The sequence below is a fragment of the Amblyraja radiata genome, chromosome 18 (genome assembly GCF_010909765.2).
Source record: "Amblyraja radiata isolate CabotCenter1 chromosome 18, sAmbRad1.1.pri, whole genome shotgun sequence".
Taxonomy (NCBI): domain Eukaryota; kingdom Metazoa; phylum Chordata; class Chondrichthyes; order Rajiformes; family Rajidae; genus Amblyraja; species Amblyraja radiata.
In genome coordinates, this window is record NC_045973.1 from 29,772,725 (window position 1) to 29,795,736 (window position 23,012).

The following is a 23,012-nucleotide window of genomic DNA, read 5'->3' on the forward strand; positions in this document are numbered from 1 at the left end:
ACTGTGCACCTGTAAAAGTTAGAGAGAGTCCTCCTTGACAAACCGACTCTCCATAATCTTCTCAGGAAGTAGAGGCGCCGAGATGTGAGGCCACATCTTCAGACTGATGTGGGGGGGGGGGGGGGGGGGGGGGGGGGGGGGGAAGAAGAAAGGAAGAGGCGGAGACAGTGGGCTGTGGGAGAGCTGGGAAGGGGAGGGGAAAGAAGGAGAAAGCAGGGACTACCTAAAATTGGAGAAATCAATGTTCATACAGCTGGGGTGTAAACTACCCAAGTGAAATATGAGGCGCTGCTTCTCCAATTTATGGTGGGCCTCACTCTGGCCATGGAGGAGGCACAGGACAGAAAGGTTGGATGTGGAATGGGAGGTTTAGTCTGCTGCTGTGCTCCCTGGTCCTAGACTCTCCCACTACTAGAAATATCCTCTCCACATCCACTCTATCAAAGCCCTTAATTATTCGGTAGGTTTTAATGAGAAAGTCAAATTCTTCATATAACTCTCGGGGGAAACATAAGGGAAAGAAAGTGTTGAGCACTAAAAGTATGAGGACAATAGTTGATCTTTGGACATTAATCTGACAGGTGAGATGGGAATCAGTTCTGTGTGAGCCCTGCTCTGGGCCTCACCTTCCCTTGCTCCCTACCCCCAGCAATAAACCATGAGAACTGGCAAAATATAGTGGGATTTCTAATCCCTCAAAATATAAATTGAACTGTGTTTTGTGAAAAACAAGAAAAGCAGGTGATCCGCTGAGTTACTCCAGCAGTTTATCTTTTTTTCCTCTATCTCAGCAGCCACTTCTCCTACGATCCAAGGCTGAAGCCTATTGGGCCCCAAAGACTTGGCATCCTACAGCTTCAGCAGATTGCTCACTACCTCTGCCCTGCTGATGATACATTTGCTAAATTCTCCCTCCCTTCCAATTCACAAAAATAAGACTATTACTAGAACATTACTCACATCCTTTTTAAGCGAAGAGTGTTGCGAAATATCTGTTTAATTCAGTTGCCACTTTATCTAAAGAAGGGTCGCGACCCGAAACGTCACCTATCCAGGGATTCTGCCTGACCTGCTGAGTTACTCCAGCACTTTGTGCCTTTTTTTCACCTCTTTGCCTAACATTGCCAATTCCCCGGACTGACTGATTACTACCTCTTGCGGAGAAGGACCTATTCCTTTTTGCCACAGCCGATGGTGGAGGCCAAGTCATTGGGTATTTTTAAAGTGGTGATTGATAGGTTCTATCAAGGATTGATAGGTCCTTGGTTGGTTGTGCAGCCCTGACTCGGCTGCAAGGAGTTTGAAGATTTAGCCAGAGCAAGAATGACATTGTTGCTGCTATAATGCTAAACTAAAATAACCTGGAATCTGCAAGCAAGATTCTCAGGCTGTTTTGCTAGACCTTAGCCAGGCGGAAAGACATCAGCACATTCGGGCTTGAGATGGTTAAAATTTGTCTCGATAAGATCAACCTCATCGGCATAGTGGGCCAAAGGGCCTGTTCCTCTGCTTTACTGTTCTCTGTTCTCTCAGTCTGTACTATTAGAAGGAGACTGAATGAAAGCTTGAGGAACAACACCTCTATTTATTGTCAGGGCACGTTGTAGCCCTGCAGGACTCAATATTGGATTCTTCCATTTCACATGACTTGGTCTTTCTTTCCTTTTGTATCAGGACAGGCCATTAGTGCTTGCCATTCCTGTCGCTCTCACTACCAATGCACACACACACAATTTTTTCTCTTTCATTTATATACTTTGGTTTTCTGGGCACATCCCAGTGGAGCAGACTGTACATTATCCAGACTTCACAAAATCAGCAACACAGAATACAAATTGTCTATTCAATGGCTCCACTATTTGTTGTATCCTCCCCTTTCCTCTATTGTACTAGATTTGAACTGATTGCATTTAGGTATAGTACCTACCTAAATGCCTGAATAGAGAACATGTGGTGAGGATGTTTCCACCAATGGGAGAGTCTTGGAACAGAGGTCAGAATAAAAGGATGTACGTTTAGAAAGGAGATGAGAAGGAATTTCTTTAGTCAGAGGGTGGTGAATCTGTGGAATTAATTGCCACAGATGGCTGGGGAGTCCAAGTCAAAGGATATTTTTAAGGCAGAGATTGATAGATTCTTGATTAGTACAGGTGCCACGGGTTATGGGGAAAAGGCAGCAGAATGTGATTGAGAGGGAAAGATATATCAGCCATGATTGAATGACAGAGTAGACTTGATGGGCCGAATGGCCTAATTCTGTTCCTATAACTTATGAACTTATGAAAAGGAATAGGTGATGTTTCGGGTCAAAGCCTTTCTTTAAACCCGTCTGTAGAAGGGTTTCGATCCGAAGCGTCACCTATTCCATTTCTCCAGAGATGCTGCCTGACCTTCGAAGTTACTCCAGTATTTTGTGTCTATCTTCAGTGTAAACCAGCATCTGTGCTGTTCCTGCCTACGCATGAGGAAAACTAGATCTGCTTGAACTTATATCATGTATTCCCTAAGAATTGCAGGTGATGGTTTGTCAAAAAAAGACAGCAAGTGCTGAAATAACTCAGCGGGTCAGATAGTGTCTCTGGAGAACATGGATAGATGACATCTTGAGTTGGGATCCTCTTCAGACTGATTGTAGTAGTGGGGAGAAAGCTGGAAGAAAGCCGGGGGCAGGACAAAGCTTCTCATGTCACTTCTGGTAAAACCAATGCCACCTCATTTAATGCAATTTTCTGCTCAAAAATTGTCCAGAAAAACAAATCCATAAGGATCTCTCATTGTCCTACTGCCAATAAAACCAAACTCCTTGAGTTTCTGTTGTGCATTTGTCATCAATGTGTGCTTTAATAATGGAAATGTTCATCAAAGCTGATTCATGGCAGAATAAAATATCAGCTGCGTAATGTTCAATAATGTTTGTCACATATGCAACTGCACAGTGGAATTCATTTTGTATATCTACATATGCAACTGCTGCCATTTTGACGACGTTATTCAAAGTCCGGCTGGCCCATGCGTTCATGGTACTGGAGCAGTTCCCGTTAACTGACATCCCTCTCCTCTCCACGCCCGGCCATCTTCGTGTCCCGGGGACGCCTCCTGCAGCCGACCTTAAAGACGCTGGAGGAATTACTGTAGTCCACCCTCTTGCCAACCCATTCTTAACACCCGATGTCTCCAGCTCCCTCCTGTTTACGCTGTCTGTCGAGCCTTCGGGTGGGTTCCCGGTTAAGAGTAAAAGGAACACAAAATTGTTACAGGAGAGAATTCTGGGGTGATTTGCCATCTACACAACTTCCCAGCATTTTGGGCTAGAAGGCACTCCTTCATTTCCCACCTCCAGTGTGGTGCTTCCAGTGCCTTCAGCAGCTGGGCTTCTCCAGAGTTCAATCCCTAGACATTCCTGTCTCTCTCCTACTTCTCTCTTTGCAGATGCTCTTTAAAACCTACTTCTTTGACCAAGTTTGTTACTTGATGTCCATTTACATAATTTATAATTTATTATATTCCTATGTAATATGTAAGGTGTGACCAGTGGTAGAGATCCTGCCTTAAAGCGCCAAAGACCTGGGTTTGATTCTGACTACAGGTACTGTTTGTACGGAGTTTATACGTTTTCCCTGTGACCTGTGTGGGTTTACTCCCACTCTCCAAAGACATGCAGGTTTGTAGGTTAATTTGATTTAGGTAAATATTGTAAAATTGTCCCTGGTGTGTGTAGGATAGTGTAAGTGTGCGGGGGTCGCTGATCGGCATGGACTCGGTGGCCCGAAGGGCTTATTTCCTCGCTGTATCTTAAAATTAAATGAAACTATACTAAACCCTATAACGGTGAATTGTGCTAAAGTTGTGTTATGAATGTATTGTTAGATATTGTTAGGGTATTGCGTTCAGTTTACGTCCAGGAATGCGAAAACTCTTAAGAGCATTGTTATTACATATTCTTTTTTCTAGAAATAAAGAACTGCAGATGCTGGTAAGCCACGAAGTGCTGGAGGAACTCAGCAGGTCAGGCAGCATCTCTGGAGAAAAAGGATAGGTGACTTTTCGAGTCAGGACCCTTCTTCAGACTGGAGTAGAGCATGGGAGGGGGGAAAGAACTGAAGAGACCAGGTCAAATCAGGGCCAGCAACAGATGACCTCAGGCAGGGTGGTTCCCTGATCGCCCAAATGTTGGCTTGAGAAGGTGTGATCTCAAAGGGGATACACTGTGGAACTGATTAAATGACTGGATTGAGGAAGGGAGCAAATGGGGAGGGGAAGGGAGTGTGAGTAGAATTCAACAAAATTAGATCTTTTTTCTATACCCTTTCTCACAGCCTTACTCTGAGACTTCCCGCTGGAACATTCTTGCTCTTCGCAACGCCACTGGCACCAGATATAACTTGACATCCTTTAGTCAGAACTTTTCAAAAATGCATTGAGATGCAGTAGATATATATCTGTGAAGATGTGAGATTGGAGCAGGACATATGTTTCTCAGGGTGTATGAGGAGCTATGCTTCCAGTTTGCATGTAACTTCACTCTGGCAATGGAGGACAGAAAGGACAGTATGGGAATGGGAGGAGGTTAAAATAATTGGCAACCAGGAGATCCAGCAGGCTTCGGCAGACCAAGCAAATCGTCTTAACATAGTCTCGCTGATATAAAGAAGGCCACATTAAGAGTAGGTGCAAGAGATGAGGTTAGATGAGGTGTATGTGAACCGCTGTCACATCTGGAAGGGTTGCTGGTAGTTCTATGTCATTTGCAACTGCTTTGCAAGGTGCCTTCTGGGATGGACAATAAAGAGTGTCATGCCTGACGCCTGAAAGAAGTCCAGAAATTTAAGACTGCAGGTAAACCTTTAACCACAGAAAAAATTGGTTGAGTTATGAAAGGGATGAATAATTTGCTGCCTCGTTTTTGGCCTTAAGATCTAATTTTTTCAAGTTAAAATGTGGTGCACATCACACTTGGGCTGTCGAACAAAATATCCCTGCAGCTGCAAGTGGGTCATGTTGACCTTCAGGAGGTCACAGACTTGGTGCATTGGTCTTCAACAACAGTTCATTTGCCCGTCTGCACAATAACAATGAGTTCTTGTTAATGGATTGCTGGATAATTAAATACAAAACAAAAGAAGGTACAATGGCACAGAGAATGATTTCTTCTCTGCAGAATAGATGTAGGTCCCAGACAATTGGTGGTAACACGAGTGCAATGTGAATGGAAATGATCTAATCCTAATGCAAGTTGTAGTTCCCACTAATTTAGAATTTGCCATTTTCAGAGACCCACAGCACCCTGGCCACGCTCTCATTTCACTCCTGCCATCGGGAGCAGCACGGTAGCCCAAGGTGGAGTTGCTGCCTTAAACCCCTGTCTCACGGTGCGAGTCCACCCACGAGTGATCCCGAGTTTAAAAACAAATCAAACTCGTGGTAATCACGTAGAATTAACGTAGCGGGAACGTCGGAACTCGTAACGCTAACGGCAGGTACTCTGGAAAATCTTTCAACATTTACAACAAAATTTGTTCTTGAAGTGAAAAATTTAAACTTTTAAACTCGTTGTAAGAACGTAGATGCCCCGTGAGTTTACCGTAGTGACTCCTGAGTCTACCGTGGGAACTCAGCGGGACAGGCAGCATTTCTGGAGAGAAGGAATGGGTGACGGGATGACGTTTCCAAAATTCTGCTGCGTATTTGTGTTACTCCAGCACTGTGTGTTCACTTTTTGTCAACCAGCATCTGCCCTTTCTTGTGTATGACATTATTTGTATCCGTGGCAGTTGATTGTCACTCCCTTCAGTTTCCCAGGGGGTTGGGGCGGGACTGGAGTTGGGAGGGAAAGGTGGAGGGGATGGAGGGGGGGGGTTGGGGAGAGGAGTGGGGGGAGAGGGGGGGTTGGGGTGACTTAGTATGGGAGACAAGTGTAGGAGAGGTGTGCTGACTGTGTGAGCAGACACTTTGGTAGTGATTGTCCACGGTAGACTATTGTAAACTCACGGGGCATCTACGTTCTTACAACGAGTTTAAAAGTTTTAAAGTTAACCTTTTTACTTCAAGAGTAAATTTGACTCGTGGAAATCTTTCGTCATTTTGAAAGATTTTCACGAGTTAACAAGTTTCACGAGTACCTGCCGTTAGCGTTACGAGTTCCGACGTTCCCGCTACGTTAATTCTACGTGATTACCACGAGTTTGATTTGTTTTAAACTCGGGATCAATCGTGGGTGGACTCGCACCGTGAGACAGGGCCATTACAGCGCCAGAGGCCCGGTTCGTTCCTCACTATGGGAGCTATCTGTATGGAATTTGTATGTTCTCCCTGTGACCGTGTGGGTTTTCTCCAGGTGCTCTGTTTTCCTCCTACACTCCAAAAATGTACAGGTTTGTAGATTAATTGGCTTAGGTAAAATTGTAAAAAATTGTCCCTAGTGTATAGGATAGTGCTACTGCATGGTTTGATCACTGGTCGGCGTGGGCTTGGTGGGCTTAAGGGCCTGTTGCTGCACTGTAGCTTTAAAACAAGATGGCATAGGAGCCTGAATACTGTAACGCCCAAGTTCAGAAGCAGCTTCTTCCCAACAACCATCAGGCTGTTAAACACTAGAACCTCCAAAGAGGGAGAAGAGGAGGGAAGAGACTGGAGACCTAAGACTTTTGCCTCCATCACAGTGAGGAGATGTTGGGTGGACTCACTGTGGTGGATGTTAATATGTGTTTATTGTTGTTTTTTATTGTATTGTATTGTATGTATGACTGCTTCAATTTCGTTCAGACTTCGGTCTGAATGACAATAAAAGGTAATCTAATCTAATAAGCTCCAAACCAATAGACTTGGGGGCATTATTTTTGACTTTGGACTATTATTGTTTATTTATTTGTCTATTTGGATTTTTTTATGCATAGTGAACTTTTTTTAGTGTTCTGTGTTTTACTGGGTACTACTGTGAAAGTTTGTTTCTTAAAAGCAGATAGCAATAAAAACTGTTAAAGGTAGACCATGGCAATATTTAATTGATTCGTCAGACAGGAGTGGCGATCTACATTCACAGATATGAGCACAAGAACATATCCTTCTTCATTGGAGATTCCCATTTGTCCACATCCAAGTGGCTCCTCTGTATGTACAAGGCTGAATGTCTGCTAACACTGGGACAGGTTCATGTTTCGCAACATTATCACCCTCACCATTTTCAGTCACTGTTCCATTCCGAGGTGAAAGGGTTATTGAACAATCCAGAACTTCCTCCATTGAGTCCTTATTTCTACTGGATGGGCACTGTCCCTCATTCAAAACAACGCTGCGACTTGAATGCATGTCCAGGATGTAACTGTGGCCCTCTGTTATCAGAGTTCTGAACAGTCCTTCCATTTGCTAGGATTCTGCCTGATTCACCTCTACCTCATTGCAGACATTGGACTTTGTCTCTGGAACTGCTGCGCTACAATGCTCAGAACTATGTTCTCCACACTAACCTTTCCTTTGCTCTACCTATTTTAGGTGTGCCTGGCTTGATTACATTTAGTCATGTTAATCCTTTGTGTCTTGCTGACATTGAAAAAGGGTGCAAGATTCTTAAGACTCCTCATTTAGCTATTGAATAACTATTAACTGGGTTCCTGCTTAATTAATGTTTCTATACTTAGCTGACTTGATTCAATTTCAATAGGTTTGTTTTTATCTGTACTCTGGGTCAAGGGATGAACCATGGACAAATGAACATTTAAATTGTGAGCCTTCTCGAACCGCTTCTCACATTGGTCACAAGCAAATTCAAGTTCAGCTTCTGCCTTGTGCTTGGTCATATGGTATTTCAAGGATGTCTCTTTGTCTGCACTGGAATCCACAAATTTCACACGGTTTTGCTCCAGTATGGCGCATTATGTTGAACTGACAGTTGTTTCTGCTGTTTGAAAGTCTGTCCACATTTATCACAAATGTAGTTTCTTTTCACAAATTGATTTGTTCTTTCTCCCAAGTTGTCCATCAGCGTGTGAAACCAACATTCTTCCTTCTCCATCAATGCCAACTGGCTGTCTAATCCATCCCAACTCAGCTCTTCACTTTGATCCCGGCTGGGATTTACCTCAATCCAGTTCTGTAACTGAGTCGTACTCCAAAATCAAGGCTGTTCAACTGCACAACCTGATTGCTCACCTTCAGCTGCTGTGTGATGGAAGCGAGATAGTCATTTTCAAACTGGGCACTGGTGAGCACATTTCTCATCTGTTTCAGCTCGGTCTGTAGCTCTGGGATAAGCTGCAACCTTTTTCTGGTTACTTCAAGAACCTGTGGTAATGGATCAATCTTGGTCAGTGTTATAAACGTAAGGACAGTTGTCAGCCTTAGTCAGGACATCTTGGTCCAGCCCATCTGGGCCAACCTCAGGAAAAAAACTAGGGTCAATAGCCCCATTGTCCTTTCTTGGTTCTCCTCCATTTACAGTCAATCGTATCAGATGTCTCCAACGGGGTAATCTTCAATCTTCACGGCGGTTGGTGTCGTGGTAGCACCTGGTACAGTCCCCTCCAACATAGTCCCAATTTTGTCCAATCCCAGTAGTATGGACTGTGTCTGTGTTCAACTGGCAGTGGCTTCTGCCTTTTCAACCTCTGTGAATGCAAAATTGACAAGGTTGTGCTTAATTGCTGTGCGTATGTAATTAATTAATTGCTGTGGGCCTGTAGGTCATAACTAACTTACACACTCTTTAGTGTCCTATTCATTCCCTCCACTAATCCAGAATTCTACCGGTGATGGGGGATGTGAGATCACTCTTTAACTTCCTATCAGGCAGACCCTTTAAAAATAGATTATTATATAAAAAAAACAATTAAAAAATATTCCCAATTGTTCCAATCTATCTCCCCAAATTTACAATTTCAAATTAACAGATTTTGTTCTGAGTTAAAGGCATCTCCAATCTCATCTAACACCTGAATGCCATGTGGCCATTGTGGAATTCAGGTCTCTGTTTGAACTCAATTCAAAAGGTAAGAAAGAAAAAAAAAAAAACAAGTTAAGAGAAAACAAAGAATAAACAATTAATTTTCATAGATTGCAAGCTCATTCAATGACATCCTATTTCATCTGACATGAACCATTTCATCAAAAGGGGTATACATATATGAATATATAAATATAGCCTGGGACTGGATGTCGAATCCCGAAATGTTTTGGGAGAAATTAAAAAGACATAGCAAAATTCTGAACACAGGAAAATGAAGCTGCTAGTATCTTGGTGGCATAGCCTTGAAAAGAACACCGAACTTCTCTAGTCAGATAAGAGACAGAACTTGGATGTGACAACTCGAAAGAACAAGGAGATCTGAGTAATCAGATAAGAGCCAGAACTTGGATGAGTGACAACTTGAAATAACTTTTTAAAATACCTTTTTAGAGAGCTTTTGGTTTTAACAAATACTAACCTTCGAACATTGAAAGAAAACTAATACAAATAAAAAACAGGTAAAATATACATCAATTACACAAATTTATCCGAGAAGAGTTAGCCAAAGTGGCGCAGCCCCCCTCGTTTCCAAAATAATTGTGCAAAACATTAGAGACGTCTCTCAGTATTAATTTTATATTGCCCCCTTATCTGACAAAAGCCGTTCTGTTTAAAATAATCTTTGTTTTATGGGAACCAATTTGCAGAATTACCAAGCTAGGAAATTCCCCTGGCAGATTTTATGAACTAGGGCTGGAAGGTTTACGTCTTCTTTGTTGGAGTGAGAATGTAAAATGAACAAAGGCAGTTCAATGTAATGGTGGGCGGCTAAAGTTCAAAATAGGAGTGATCTGAGCTGTGATTGGACAGTGGTCCAGATTGTGATTGGCCACCTCCCCCTTCTTCTATAGACAGGGTCGCCATTGTCAGACATAGGGTCTCGAGAAGACCTCGAGAAGACTTACTGGTACTGGGTTTGTTCTCCAAACTCTTATGTGCTTTCTTTCTCTGCCTCTACCCTTATCTCCTATTCCTCTGCCCACTGGCATTCCATCTGAAGTACTTTCCATTCTTTTAATAGTTCTGTCTTTATTCCACAATTCAATTCATCTTTTACAGACATAATCCATCTAACTACTATCTCTTGTCTCCTCAAGACACATAGTCTTTTCAATACACTTCCTTTCAAGACACCTCGTCTTTCCAATACACATTACACCTCGTCTTTCCAATACACATTAGTGACAAAAACTTTATAGTCTGCCGTGGCCGATCCTTTTATCATTTCCAATACACAAGCTAATCCTTTACTCATTTCCAATACACAAGCCAATCCTTTACACAAGTGGTCTTACCTTCAGTGTCTTCTTCTGAGGGTCTTGGCTGGAACCAGGCCAACCTCAGACTGAGTGACCTTCGTTTTTTACCGGGAGCTTCTTCGGGAGGCCAGACTCAAATGGTCCAACTAGAGCTCAGTTTTCTCCACTTCAGATCCCGGTCAACTGCACCCTCTTACTCAGTCATCTGTTGCTGGTCCCAGCTAGATCTCTGCCGACTACAGCCAAATGTGAAAGTCCATTTGTGTAAAAAGGTTACCCCTCATGTTCCTATTAAATCTTTTTTCCCGCATATCTTAAACCTATGTCCTCTGGTTCTTGATTCCCCTACTCTGGGTAAGGGACTTTACGCATTTACCCGATCAAGAAGGAAGGTTTTGGTTTATTGTCACATGTACCGAAGTACAGTTAAAGGCTTTGTTTTACATGATACCCAAGCAGCTCAGATATACTATACAGAAATACAATCGTCAAACTCAAGTACAATAGATAAAACAAAGGAGAAGATAGTTTAGTTTAGTTGAAACAACCCCTTCGGCCCACTAAGTCCGCACCGACTGCAGTGATCACCCGTGCACTAGTTCAATCCGACGCACTATTGACAATTTTTTTTTAACGGAAGCCAATTAACCTACAAACCTCACGTTTTTGCAACATGGGAGGAAATCAGAGCACCTGGAGAAAATCCACATGGTCACAGGGAGAACGTACAAACTCCGTACAGCCAGCACCCGTACTCAGGATCAAGCTCGATTCTCTGGCACTGTAAGGCAGCAACTCTACTGCTGCTCTGCTGTGCTGGCCAAAGCTGGAAACAAAAAGCCAATGTTTTGTTTAGTTTTGTGTAGTTTATTGTCATGTATACTGAGGTACAGGGAAAAGCTTTTTGTTGCATGCTATTTGGTCAGTAGAAAGACTATACACAATTATTTTCAAGCCGTCCACAGATACACGATAAAGGAAATAACATTTAGTACAAGATAAAGTCCAGTAAAGTCTGATTAAAGATAGTCCAAGGGACTCCAATGGGGTAGATGGTAGCTCAGAACCGTTCCCTAGTTGTTGATAGGATAGTTCACTTGAATGATAACAGTTGAGAAGACACTGTCCCTGAATATGGAGGTTTTCACACTTCTGTACTGCTTACCTGATGGGAGTGCCAATGCTGCATACAGTTGCCACTAACTAATCCTTGTCCCAGAAGGGAAGACTTGTAATGATGTATTGCCCTTTCAACGACAATGGCTTTGGATTTCCGACAAGACCAACAGCACACATGGCTAAGATGCAGATTTATAGAAGTTTTGCAGAGTATGTAACTTATCTACTGGAACTGAACTTGACCCGAAAATGTTTAACTCCTCTGCATTCATTTGTGCCATGTACTCAAAATTCATTCCTCCATAATCTTCAACTTTCCATGGCTACAAAAGGATGAAAATAATCAACAAGAAGCTGTAAATGAATTACTTCCGAGAAGACTCAAAGTTCTCTTCATGTTAATTTGTCCGAAACTCCAAACCAAGTCTTAAATGAAGTTGACTTTTATGACTTTGGGAAAGGTTAATAGAAAGCTGTAAAATATTGACCAAATGTTATCCACTGAAGTCCATTTTTCTTCTCCATCATGTGGACCTTTCTCAAAATAGTGTGAAGAGACACAACTGCCAACAAACTTGCTAGCTTTGAAAAGAACACCCCTTCTCAAGGGAGGACGTTCTATGTTAAATCACTGCCCCAGAACATGGGGATGTATTGAGATGGAGATTTTTCCGTTTCCATTTGCAGGATCTTGGTGTTTTAGGCAAGAATCAAAAGTCGAGAGGAGTCAAGAGTGTTTAATTGTCATGTGTACCAACAACAGAACATTCTTATTACAGCACCATAACAGTCCTGTAAACACATCACACATATATAATATATAATAAACAAAATCCAATAAATTAATAACACAACACTAGAACAGAAAAACCCCAAAGTTCTTAGTGCAAACTAGTGCAGTCCATAAAATGTTGATAGTTGAGGTTATTTCTATACAGTGTTCAAAAGCCGGATGGTTATTGGGAAGAAGCTATTCTTGAACCTGGTGATCACGGTTTACAGATTCCTATAGCTTTTTGCTTATACAAAGTGTTGGTCCTTGATGATGCTGATATTGGTTGCCTTTTTGAGGCAGCGCCTCCTGTAAATCCCTTTGATTGTGGGGAGGTCAGGACCTTTAATAGACTAGGCCATGTCCATCACTCTGTAATTTACTTTGTTCCTGGGCATTCGAGTTGCTGAACCAGCTCTGATGCAAACTGCCAAATGTGCACTCAACTCTCTAATGTACACTTGTAGCAGAGACCCAGTTCCCTGCGGCAGTGCTTATTGCTGATTACTGGTTGTACTTAGTTTCCAAGACCATTTACAGTCACCAATATTAGGTTGTAGTTATGTACAGACCAGATCAGATAATGAGGCTGCTTGCTTTCCTTCAACAAAAGTAATAAATCAATTATTGATATTGAAATTCCAGATTTAAAAAATGTTGTCCATTGAAATAGCCAGTCCACTGTAGTGGGAACTGTGATCATGTCTTCAGGTTCAGTAATAAATCCTCCCATACAGATCAGAACTAAGCTTTCTGCAGTACTTCCACATGTAACCGGGAATGGTGATGGATAAGCTAATTGAGGGAGAGGTTTCAAGACCATCCCCGACCCCCCAGAATGGGACCCAACACGTTAAAGAAACAAATGAAAAGGGGTGGCATGGTGGCACAGCGATAAAGGTGCTGCCTTGCAGCGCCAGAGACCCGGGTTCGATCATGACGACGGGTGCTGTCTGAGTTTTTACGTTCTCCTTGTGACTGTGTGGGTTTTCTCCGGGTGCTCTGGTTTCTTCCTACACTCCAGTAACATACAGGTTTGTAGGTTAATTGGCTTTGATAAAAAATTGTAAATTGTCCCAAGTGTGTAGGATAGTGTTAGTGTATTGGGTGATTGCCGGTCGGCACGGACTCAGTGGGCCGAAGGGCCTGTTTCCATGCTGTGTCTATCTCTATATAACTAAAAGTCTTCATCTTGTTTATGCCCACAATGTGTTTCTGTGTCAATCTGGTTTTCCTATCTTCTTCCAAATGCTAGGCCACAGCCTTCCCATTTTCACACATCCTACTTACATTTTTCCTGTGGTAGCGATAAACATCTTTCCGTCGCATTTCCACCTGTTTCCGAAGTTAATAATCATTGAAATTTTTAAAACAGCCAAAACTACCTTCTCACAGACAGCTTCCAGCGATCACAGTGATGATGTCACAATGCCTCTCACAGTGCACCAATCACAATGGGCTCTCAAGCTGGCTGCCGAATGCCACAATGACATCACAATGGGACATTGCCAATGGAAACGAGGTTGCTGCCCCTCTACCAATATCTGAAGGAGCTGCTCCTCAAGTTCTGGTTGCATTTTGGTCCCACACCATACTCAGCTTCACTTAAGATTTCATGCTATATTTCAAAGGTTATTCATGATTAAAAATTTTTAAAGCCAAAACTGCCTTCTCAGAAAACCCCTTTTCCAGGAGCTTCCAGTGATTATGTCACAATGCCACTCACGCTGCATCAATCACAATGGGCTCTCCAGCTGCCGACTGCCACAATGACATCACAATGGGACGTTGCCAATGGTAACGAGGTTGCTGCCCCACAATCCTAGTGATTGGCCACAAGGCAGGGAATGGGGTGGGCTGATCAGGGGGGGGGGGGAGGGGGTTGGGGAACTCTCATCGCCCTCCCCCAAACCCGCCACCCACCCCCTCCCTGCCCCCGCAACCCCCCGCATTGGTAAAGTAAAAGTAAAGTAAAAAAGAAATGTCATTATTTATCCATGTCAACTTTCTACTTCACTCCCCATCCACACAGAAACCAATTTGATTCACTCCACGTGATATCAAGAAATGATTGAGAGCACTAGATACAGCAAAGTGGCAGTAGAGTTATACCATTGGCATTTCTCTAATCTGAAAAATCCTCCACCTATGCACTGTTCACGAAAAATAAATCTTTCTCTCTTTTCCCCTCTCCTGTCAGGCAGAAGACGCAAAAGCTTGAAAACACTAAATTCTTCACTGATGTTGTCTTGAACAGATCCCTCATATGCTTAGGATCTTCCAAACTACCTTGTTAAAGCACCTGCACTTTTTTTTAAATTTACACTTTCTCTGCAACCTCAGTAGTAAATTATGCACTTTTCCCGTTTTTTTCTAAACCTGGAAGAAACCCCAACAACATTGCCCAAAACTATACACAGCAAGAATGTTGCTTGAATTAGAAGGTATTCGCCATGCGGAGAGATCAGACAACTTGGATTGTTTGCTCTGGAGGGGAAACCTGATAGAAGTGTATAAAATGATGACAGTCAGAACCTGGTTCCCAGGGTGGGAATGTCAAAGACCAGACAACATCATTTGAAGATGAGAGGGGCAAAGTTTAAAGGAGATGTGCAGAGCAAGTTTTTTTAAAAACACAGAGAGTGGTGGGTGCTTGGAACTTGCTACCAAGGCTGCTGGTGGAGGCAGATACGATAGTGGTGTTTAAGAGATTTTTTGATACACACTGGCTGGCACAGCGGCAGATTTGCTACCTCACAGCACCAGAGACCTGGGTTCGATCATGACTACGGGTGCTGTCTGTACGGAGTTTGTACGTACTCCCCATGACCTGTGTGAGTTTTCTCCCGGAGCTCTGGTTTCCTTCCACATTCCAAAGACGTACAGGTTTGTAGGCTAATTGGCTTCTGTAAATTGTCCCTGGTGTGTGTAGGATAGTGTTAGTGATCGCTGGTCGGTGCAGACTCGGTGGGCCGAGGGGCCTGTTTCCACACTGTATTTCTAAACTAAACAAAACATGGATATGGAGGGGAATGGAGTGGTATGGATTATTTGCAGGCAGAGGAGATTAGTTTAACTTGGCGTCATGTTCAGCATGGACATTGTGGGCCAAAGTGCCTGTACCTGTGCTGTACTGTTCTACATTCTATGTATTGTTCTATGTTCTAAGGCAAGAGTATGAAATGATCTTAACTCCCAGGTGATGAGGTGCGAGCATAATGCATAACATAAACCAAATGAGCATTGTAATAATGCAATGATTTGGAAAAAGGTGCATTGAAAGGCGACAAAGCCCACTGCATTCAAGCTATTTGGTGCCGAGTCCAGTACGTTCAGGTCATGAACGAAGGAAGTGGAGAGTGTCAAATGACAATAACAGTGCTTGAGAAAACAGGATGTGACTTTCAACCAAAAATGAATGCTCAAGGTGAGAGCTTTTGCAGTAGAATTACTGAGGAGGGAAAGTCATATCCAATACCAAGAGGCAGCCACGTCAGCTGGTGATAAACCTTTAGATAAACCTGGTACTGACCTTCCCACAACCAAAGGGATCCATAGAAGGCACTGCCTCAAAAAAAGGCTACACCACCCTAGCCAGGCACATTCTCATTTTGCTCCTGCCATCAGAAAGAAGGGATACAAGAAAACTGTGACCCCCCCAGCTTGAGGAACAGCTTCTTCCCAACAAACGTCAGGCTGTTGAACACTACAAGCACCAACTAAACTATGAACTTTCTGGGTTCCACTAGGAATTTCAAGTTTTCTTTGCACTACGATTGTTTTTTTTAATTTATTGAACTTTTTTTTTTGTTTAATGTGTTATCAATGAGCACTCTGTTTACAGATCTGTTATACAATGCAACCTGCGTTGATTGTTAATAAAGAAATATGCATTGGGCTGGCATAAAAAATTATTTGCACTTCACTTGGTCTTCGAGGCTAGGAAAACATCAAAAGAAGTGGGATATGTTTTTGTTTGCTTATCTTTACTGGCACCTGGTGGCATTATTGAGCTCAAAGGTGACAAGTTATGAGATGAAAAGAAGGAGAAAAAAAATGGCACATGGAATAGGTCTGGAAAGCAATGGCGAGGAACTGGTTCTAGCTGATTTAATAACAACACTCCAAAATAAGCTGGATAAGGGCCTGAAAGGAGAGGGCACAGAACATAGAACAGCACAGGAACAGACCCTTCACCCTGCAATGACTGTGCCAAACATGATGCCAAGTTAAACTAATCTCTGCCTGCACAAGATCCATACCCCTCCATTTTCATGTGCCAATCTAAAACCCTCTCAAACGAGATAGTGGTGAAGATGGACACAAAATGCTGGTGTAACTCAGTCTGAAGAAGGGTTTCCACCCGAAATGTCACCTATTCCTTTTCTCCAGAGATGCTGCCTGACCCGCTGAGTTACTCCAACATTATATGTCTATCTTCGGTGCAAACCTGCATCTGCGCTTCCTTCCCACACGAGATAGCGGTGAAGGCAAGTTCAACTGCAACAGCACAATGGGAGCTGGCTAAATACCTGAAAGGAAAGAATTTGTGGAACCGTGGGAAGAGGATTGCTCTTAGTCTTAGTATGGACGGAGTGAATGGCCTCCTTTCACGCAATTCTGTTAATTTACAACTGCAATGAAAAAGATTTTTATATTTTTATTATGATTGTTATTTTATACCCAATAAATGATGGGGAACTGGAATGCAAACAACTGCAAAGGATACATAGAACGGCAATGATACTTCTACCCCATCCTAACTGTGTGTGTGTGTGTGTGTGTGTGTGTGTGGTCTGTGCGTTACGTGTGTGTGTGTGGGGGAGGGAAGGAGAGAAGGGGGGAGGGAGAGAAGGGAGGAAGGACAAAAGGGAGGGAGGGGAGTAGAGAAAGGAGGGAGGAAAGGAGAGAAAGACAGGATGGAGCGAATGAGAGAAGGGAAAAGAGAGAGGAAGGAAGGAGGGACGGAGAGAAGGAAGGGAGAGAAGATGGGAAGGAGAGAAGGGAGGGAGAGGGGCGGACGCGTGCTCGCTGTGGCCGAGGTTTGTAAACGTTGCTCCAACCCCCGGCCCGGCCCTCCGTGTATTGTTCACCGTGTCTCCCCGGGGAGAGGGGTGGAGTCGGGGCTGTGTGCGTGAAGCACGGCGACCTGAGGGGCAGGTGCGCTGCCGTGAGCGAACGACCCACCTACCCCTCTCCCATTCCCCCTCACACCCCCCTCCCGGTCTACCCCTTTCTTCCCCCTCCACCCCTCTACTTTCTCTCCCCCCTCCACCCGGGGTAGATCTACCCGAGCTGAGAGTAGATTATTCTGGTGCGGGGCCCAATTGGGAGCAATTGGTCCAATCGGCTTAAGGCCGGCCCTGAATATGTCTGTGCCAAACATGATACCAAATTAGACAAATCCCTTTTGTGTGAAAATGGCAGTTGCACCCTAGGTTATAGGACTGATCAACAATCTGATAACAGAGGGGAAGAAGCTGTTCCAAAATCTGGTGGTACATGCTTTCAAGCTTGGCATTTTCTGCCCAGCAGAATGACAGGCAAAAAAGACTTGGCTAAATTCACAACTCTGCAATGTGTTGCTGTCTTGGGCTACGCTGTTCCAAAACCAAGCTGTTATGTAACTTAGTAGGATGTTTTCCACAGTACATCTATAGAAGTCGGTAAGAGTCAGAGACAAACCAAACTGAGGAAATCGAGCCATTAGGATGGAAATCTGTGGTGTCATCTGCAAGCTTTCAGATGGAGTCAGAGCAGAATATAGTTTAGTTAGAGATATAAACCCAAGTCTGCCTGAATATGTTCAGCAAGAGCCTCCATCGTTCTTTGGGGTTACGAGCTGTCGAGTTTCACAACCTTTGGTGAGGTAATTTTTTCTTCTCTCCATTTCAAATAACAACTCTTACCTTGCATTGATGTACCATGACTCTCGACCATGAGGGGAAACATCCTCTGAGTGAGCTGGCAGGAAAGGGATGGTTTGGAGAATTTGGCATTGATGCACCATGCATGAACCAGTGGGGTTGCTGCATGAACATCATTGTCTCAATGTCATGAGTGAGCGAATAATTCCATCATTAAACTAAAACTCGAGCTGCACAGGTTCTTCCATCTTCTCCAGTGCAGACACCAAACCTTCAGTTATCCAACACACACACAGCAGGTACAATGAAATCAGCTTTATTGTTGTGTGAAAGAACATTAAACACCAGAGGCATATTAATTCAGTATAGATGAGGTAATTTGTTTCTGTACAAAGAATACTGTGGATCTGTACTTCAAGAGGTAATTCTAGGGTAGCGTTGCCAACTTAAACATTTACCCGTGTTATACAGGGCATTAGTACAACTGTCAAACAGCTTCAAAAATCTTACGACCACCCAGTCAAAATAAAAGGCATTTAAAAATAACCTTTTGCAGTCAAAGAATATCCCAAAGGAAGTGTTTCACTTTTGTTTTGTAGGAAACGTACAAGTTCCCAAAACCAGAAATGAGTTCAGCAGCTAACCTATTATTGTACTATGAATAAAAGGAATAAAATTGTCTTGGACAGCAAGAAGAATAAACACTGCTGTTAGGAAACCTGTGCGTCTGAGAGGACAGACGGAATTGAATGTGCTTTTTATCTGAAGATCAACATTTCTTACTGTGCAGTACTCACTAGTTTGAGGCTTGGGTTAGTAAGCCCATCTAACTTTGATATGGTACAATTGTGTGCTTTTAGACTCAAATTTCTAAACACACATCTGAACCCTTTTCATAAGTAGCAGTCAGCTGTTGGTATATTTAACCATTGGCCAGCATTAAACTGGAATCAAGGTGGAATGCCAGTAGAGTTTGATGCATTTTCTATCTTTGTGGCTCTGCTCACGTCCACTTTCACCAACAGGTGGATGGCCAAGACTTTACTGTCCATCCTATGGGATATTGGGAGGACAAGAACAGAGGAGAGACCCATTACTGTATCTAACAGGTAACACCGCCCAACTCACTTTCAAGGACGGTACAGTGACTGGCTTTATAAGCAAGTCATTGGGTCACTGACTTTTGAGGGGATAACTGTAAAGCCCATGAAGCAAAGTTAAGGCTTCCTCCTCAACTGGCTGAATGAAGCTATAAACCTGGACAATGATTTAGCATGGAGATGCTTCAGAATCAACCTTTCCCCTCAAAATAACAGAAGTGCAAACTAAAATTGCTAATTGCTTAAAACATGCACTTGTCTTTTACAAAGACAACACGAATGGACACAAATGCTCTCAAGGAAGGATTGTTCCGAAGGCCACCTTGTTTTTAAATGGAAACCAGTATCTAAATTTCCAATGGAAACAAAGGAATGGCATTGGAAAACACCATCTCAAGAACAAATTGAGAATGACCCAAGAATTCATCCTATTTCAGAAAGTGGCGTTAAAGAACAACAGCTGATTCAAGTGGTTATTTTATTCCTCCTGCGCCCCTGACCTTCAGTGGCTTTATCCCTAGCTCCAATAAAGCGAATTACCTAGATCTGTGCTCAAACACGACAGCCTTTATAATTTCGTCAATCAAGTGCAATCCACAAAATATAATTAATATTACAGTGTAAGGCAGATGCAGAGATTCGTCTGCATAATCACAAATTATGACTAATATTTTAAAAACAAAATGGCACACATTAAAATGTTGAAGCAGTTTTAAGGAAAATTACATTCAGGTATCAGTTTCAAATTATGTCGCCAAATGCATACAAACCCAGAACATTAAATCTCAGGGGAGGGGGGCAGTAAATGCCCAAGTGCTTCTCAAAACAATGTTATGTTTTGATTAAAAACATAATTGAATTTGGCATACCATCAATTTGGAGCCATGAAATAAAGAATCACAAGTGAACTCGGAAAATTCTGAAAAGCAAAAGTGTGAACAGGTTCATCTTCTTCTATCTCTGTCCATAATCACATTGTCATCTTCCTGCACGACACCATAACCAGCACCCCCTACCAAAACCAGCCCCAGCCCCACCCCCACAACCTCATGCAGAAGTAATTAGGATCTTCTCAAAGGTCTGCAAGGCCGATCAATAGCCGCGCTGGTAACTGAAGCATTGCCCATATATGTGGACCATTCATCCCTGGTCAGAACTCACTTTGCTGATGACTGGAGTAAGTCATCAGGCAGGCTGGGGACCGACTACCTGCCTTAACCATCACCCAGCCGAATACAGCAAGTGGCCATCAAACCAAGCTCAGCTGTAATTCACCACTTGGTGAAACGGTCCACCATGAAATGATACCGAGCGAGCCAATATTTCAGTATCAATTCATCTTACATATACAGCACGGAAACAGACCTTTCGACCCATCAGGTCTGCGCTGACCAGCGATCACCTCGTAGACTAACACCAAGGCAATTTACAACTTACTGAAGCCAATTAACCATCAAACCATTATGGCTTTGGAGTATGGGAAGCAACTTGAGCACCCGGAAAACTCCCACACGTCACAGGGAGAAAGTAACAAACTCAGAAAAGGGAGCATCCATCTGTGGAAGCAAACACTTAATGTATCAGAACACAAAGTGCTGGAGTAACTAAGCAGGTCAAGCAACATTTCTGGAGGACGTGGATAGGTGATGTTTCCGGTTGATGTTTCTCAGTCTGAAGAAGGGTCCCGACTCAAAAGTTCACCTATCCATGTTCTTCAAAAATGTTGCCCAACCCGCTGAGTCACTCCAGCATTTTGTGTTCTACATATGATTCCAACATCTGTGGTTCCTTGTGTCTGCACTCAGTGTATCAGCCTCAATTTTGAGATGTGTACATGCTCAGTGTTGCTGTGGAAGGTGATTTGTGTTGGGTAGCTTCTTTCAACTTTCTCATCCTGTTGCAATCTCCCTCCTCCCTCCGCAAATGGCACTGACATTACCAGACACTTAAGGCACATATTCAAACAAAAATGGAAGCCACAGGCCAACATTTCTGAGGTTGTAAGAAAGCTTCCTTTCTCAGCTGCCCGCTAACAACTGGAATAACAATTTCACATGGCTTGATTCCACAGGCAAGATCACAGTACCATTCTTCACAGACCCAGTACAACCACCATTCTGCCATCATCAGCATTACCACCATCATCCACAGTGCCTACTGGACCCAATGCAGGTTAAATCTCGTGCATTAATGCTCAGAGGATATTTTGTCACTAGGACAACAATATCGCAATGAAAAAAACACCTGGCCATGATATCATTTCACTCCAGCCATCTGGAGGTGCACGGTGGTGCAGTGGTAGATATGCAGCCTTACAGCGCCAGAGACCCTGGTTCATTCCTGACTGTGGGAGCTGTCTGGACGGAGTTTGTACATTCTCCCCGTGACCGCGTGGGTTTTCCCTGGGCGCTCCGGTTTCTTTCCACACTCTAAAGACGTCCAGGTTTATAGGTTAATTGGCTTCAGTGAAGATTGTAAATTGTCCCTAGTGTGAAGGATAGTGCTCATGTATGCTGGTAGGCATGGACTCGGTGGGCCGAAGGGTCTGTTTCCACTCTGTATCTCGAAAATAAACTAAATTAGTTAATCAACATGAAATTCTAACAATATTTCAACACTACTTAAAACTACGACTGTTATGGAAACATCTGGTCTGAATCCGTAAATGGAGAAGTAGCACGACTGACTCTAGTGTAAGTGGCAGTTAAAAAGAATAAAGTATCATTTATCCGTGTGGGTTCGGACAAGGTTAGAACTTGCAGGTACATGTTAAGGCCAGGTTGGCTGTTGCTCCTGAGAGATAGAGGGGTGGTTGGTTCAGGTCCAGATGGATAAAGGACTACTCTGTACAGATGTCAATGCTCATACAAACTGTAGTACAGGAGCCAGGGAGTAAAGCTCACTTAATAATCTGGTGCAGACAGGCCCCATCTCCCCTGTCAGTCCCAACAGTGCAGCCACAGTATTCTACCTAGTGCAAATCTGTCGATGTCTAAAACCTATATACAAGGTTGGTTATGTTAAAAAAAATACCCTGGTTAACATCATGCTTAAATCACATTCAAAATAATTTTGTTAATAAATGGCAATGTGCAAAATATCAACCATTATTTCCCTTCAGACATTGTGTGCATCCAGTATTTTCCATAGAGTTTGCAAAAGCAGGTTTTGTGGCGTACTGGTAAAGGTTTAACAATGACAATAGATTTCAGTGCAAATAAAGTCCTGGGCAATGAGATTTTTGACCAGGAATCATTTTTCCGCGAGCCTAACATAACTAGATACTATCCCCCTGCAAGTGTACATGTTGCTTGGAAATTATGGCTCAAAACCAGCTGGATGCCAGGGCTTCACTTCAAACCCAGTCACCTGCTGAACATTGTTAAGGCAAGTGTATGCATTACATGTATATATATATATATATATAAAGTATATTCCTCAAGAAAATTATAAAATATTAAATCGGTAATTATCAGATGATAAAATGCCATTCCTGATTCAGCTCGTTGAAGATTGGTCACACCTTTCTGATTAGCGGCTTCACAATTTCAACAACAATCCAATATTGCTTCCCATTCACGAGTCAGGTACAAGCCAGTTGAGAAACTTCATGGCCAACTCGAAGCCAAGGAAACAGGCCTGAAAGTAGAGCATTAAAGAATCACAACATTGGCACATTTGGAAATATGGTTTTAGTTTCAGAAGAGCCAATGAAAACCTCTCCCAAATTATCTCAGCATGTGGTCAGAATATATTAATTCCATTTTATTCATTTATTTATTAAATGTATAAAATACACTAATCCTTCCCCTCCACCTCTATGCAAGCATCACTTGTGGCCTGTGGTCACAGTGGGATGGTGGCAAACGATAAAATCCAATGCGATCAGTCTTCCCA

At 43.0% G+C, this 23,012-nt stretch overlaps 1 protein-coding gene across 2 annotated transcripts in view; it reads right to left on the reverse strand.

Moving 5' to 3' along the window:
- LOC116983311 (mitochondrial carnitine/acylcarnitine carrier protein-like) overlaps window positions 1-23,012 on the reverse strand; it is a 204,718-nt gene that overhangs the window by 155,636 nt on the left and 26,070 nt on the right. The window contains exon 9 of one of the 2 annotated variants that reach the window (XM_033037017.1): window positions 18,316-22,754. The exons of the other annotated variant lie outside the window; for it this stretch is intronic. Coding sequence (XP_032892908.1) covers window positions 22,692-22,754 — 63 coding nt within the window. The 3' untranslated portion in view covers window positions 18,316-22,691. Of the gene's footprint in view, window positions 1-18,315; window positions 22,755-23,012 lie in introns of those variants that run through there. 2 annotated transcript variants of the gene reach the window in all.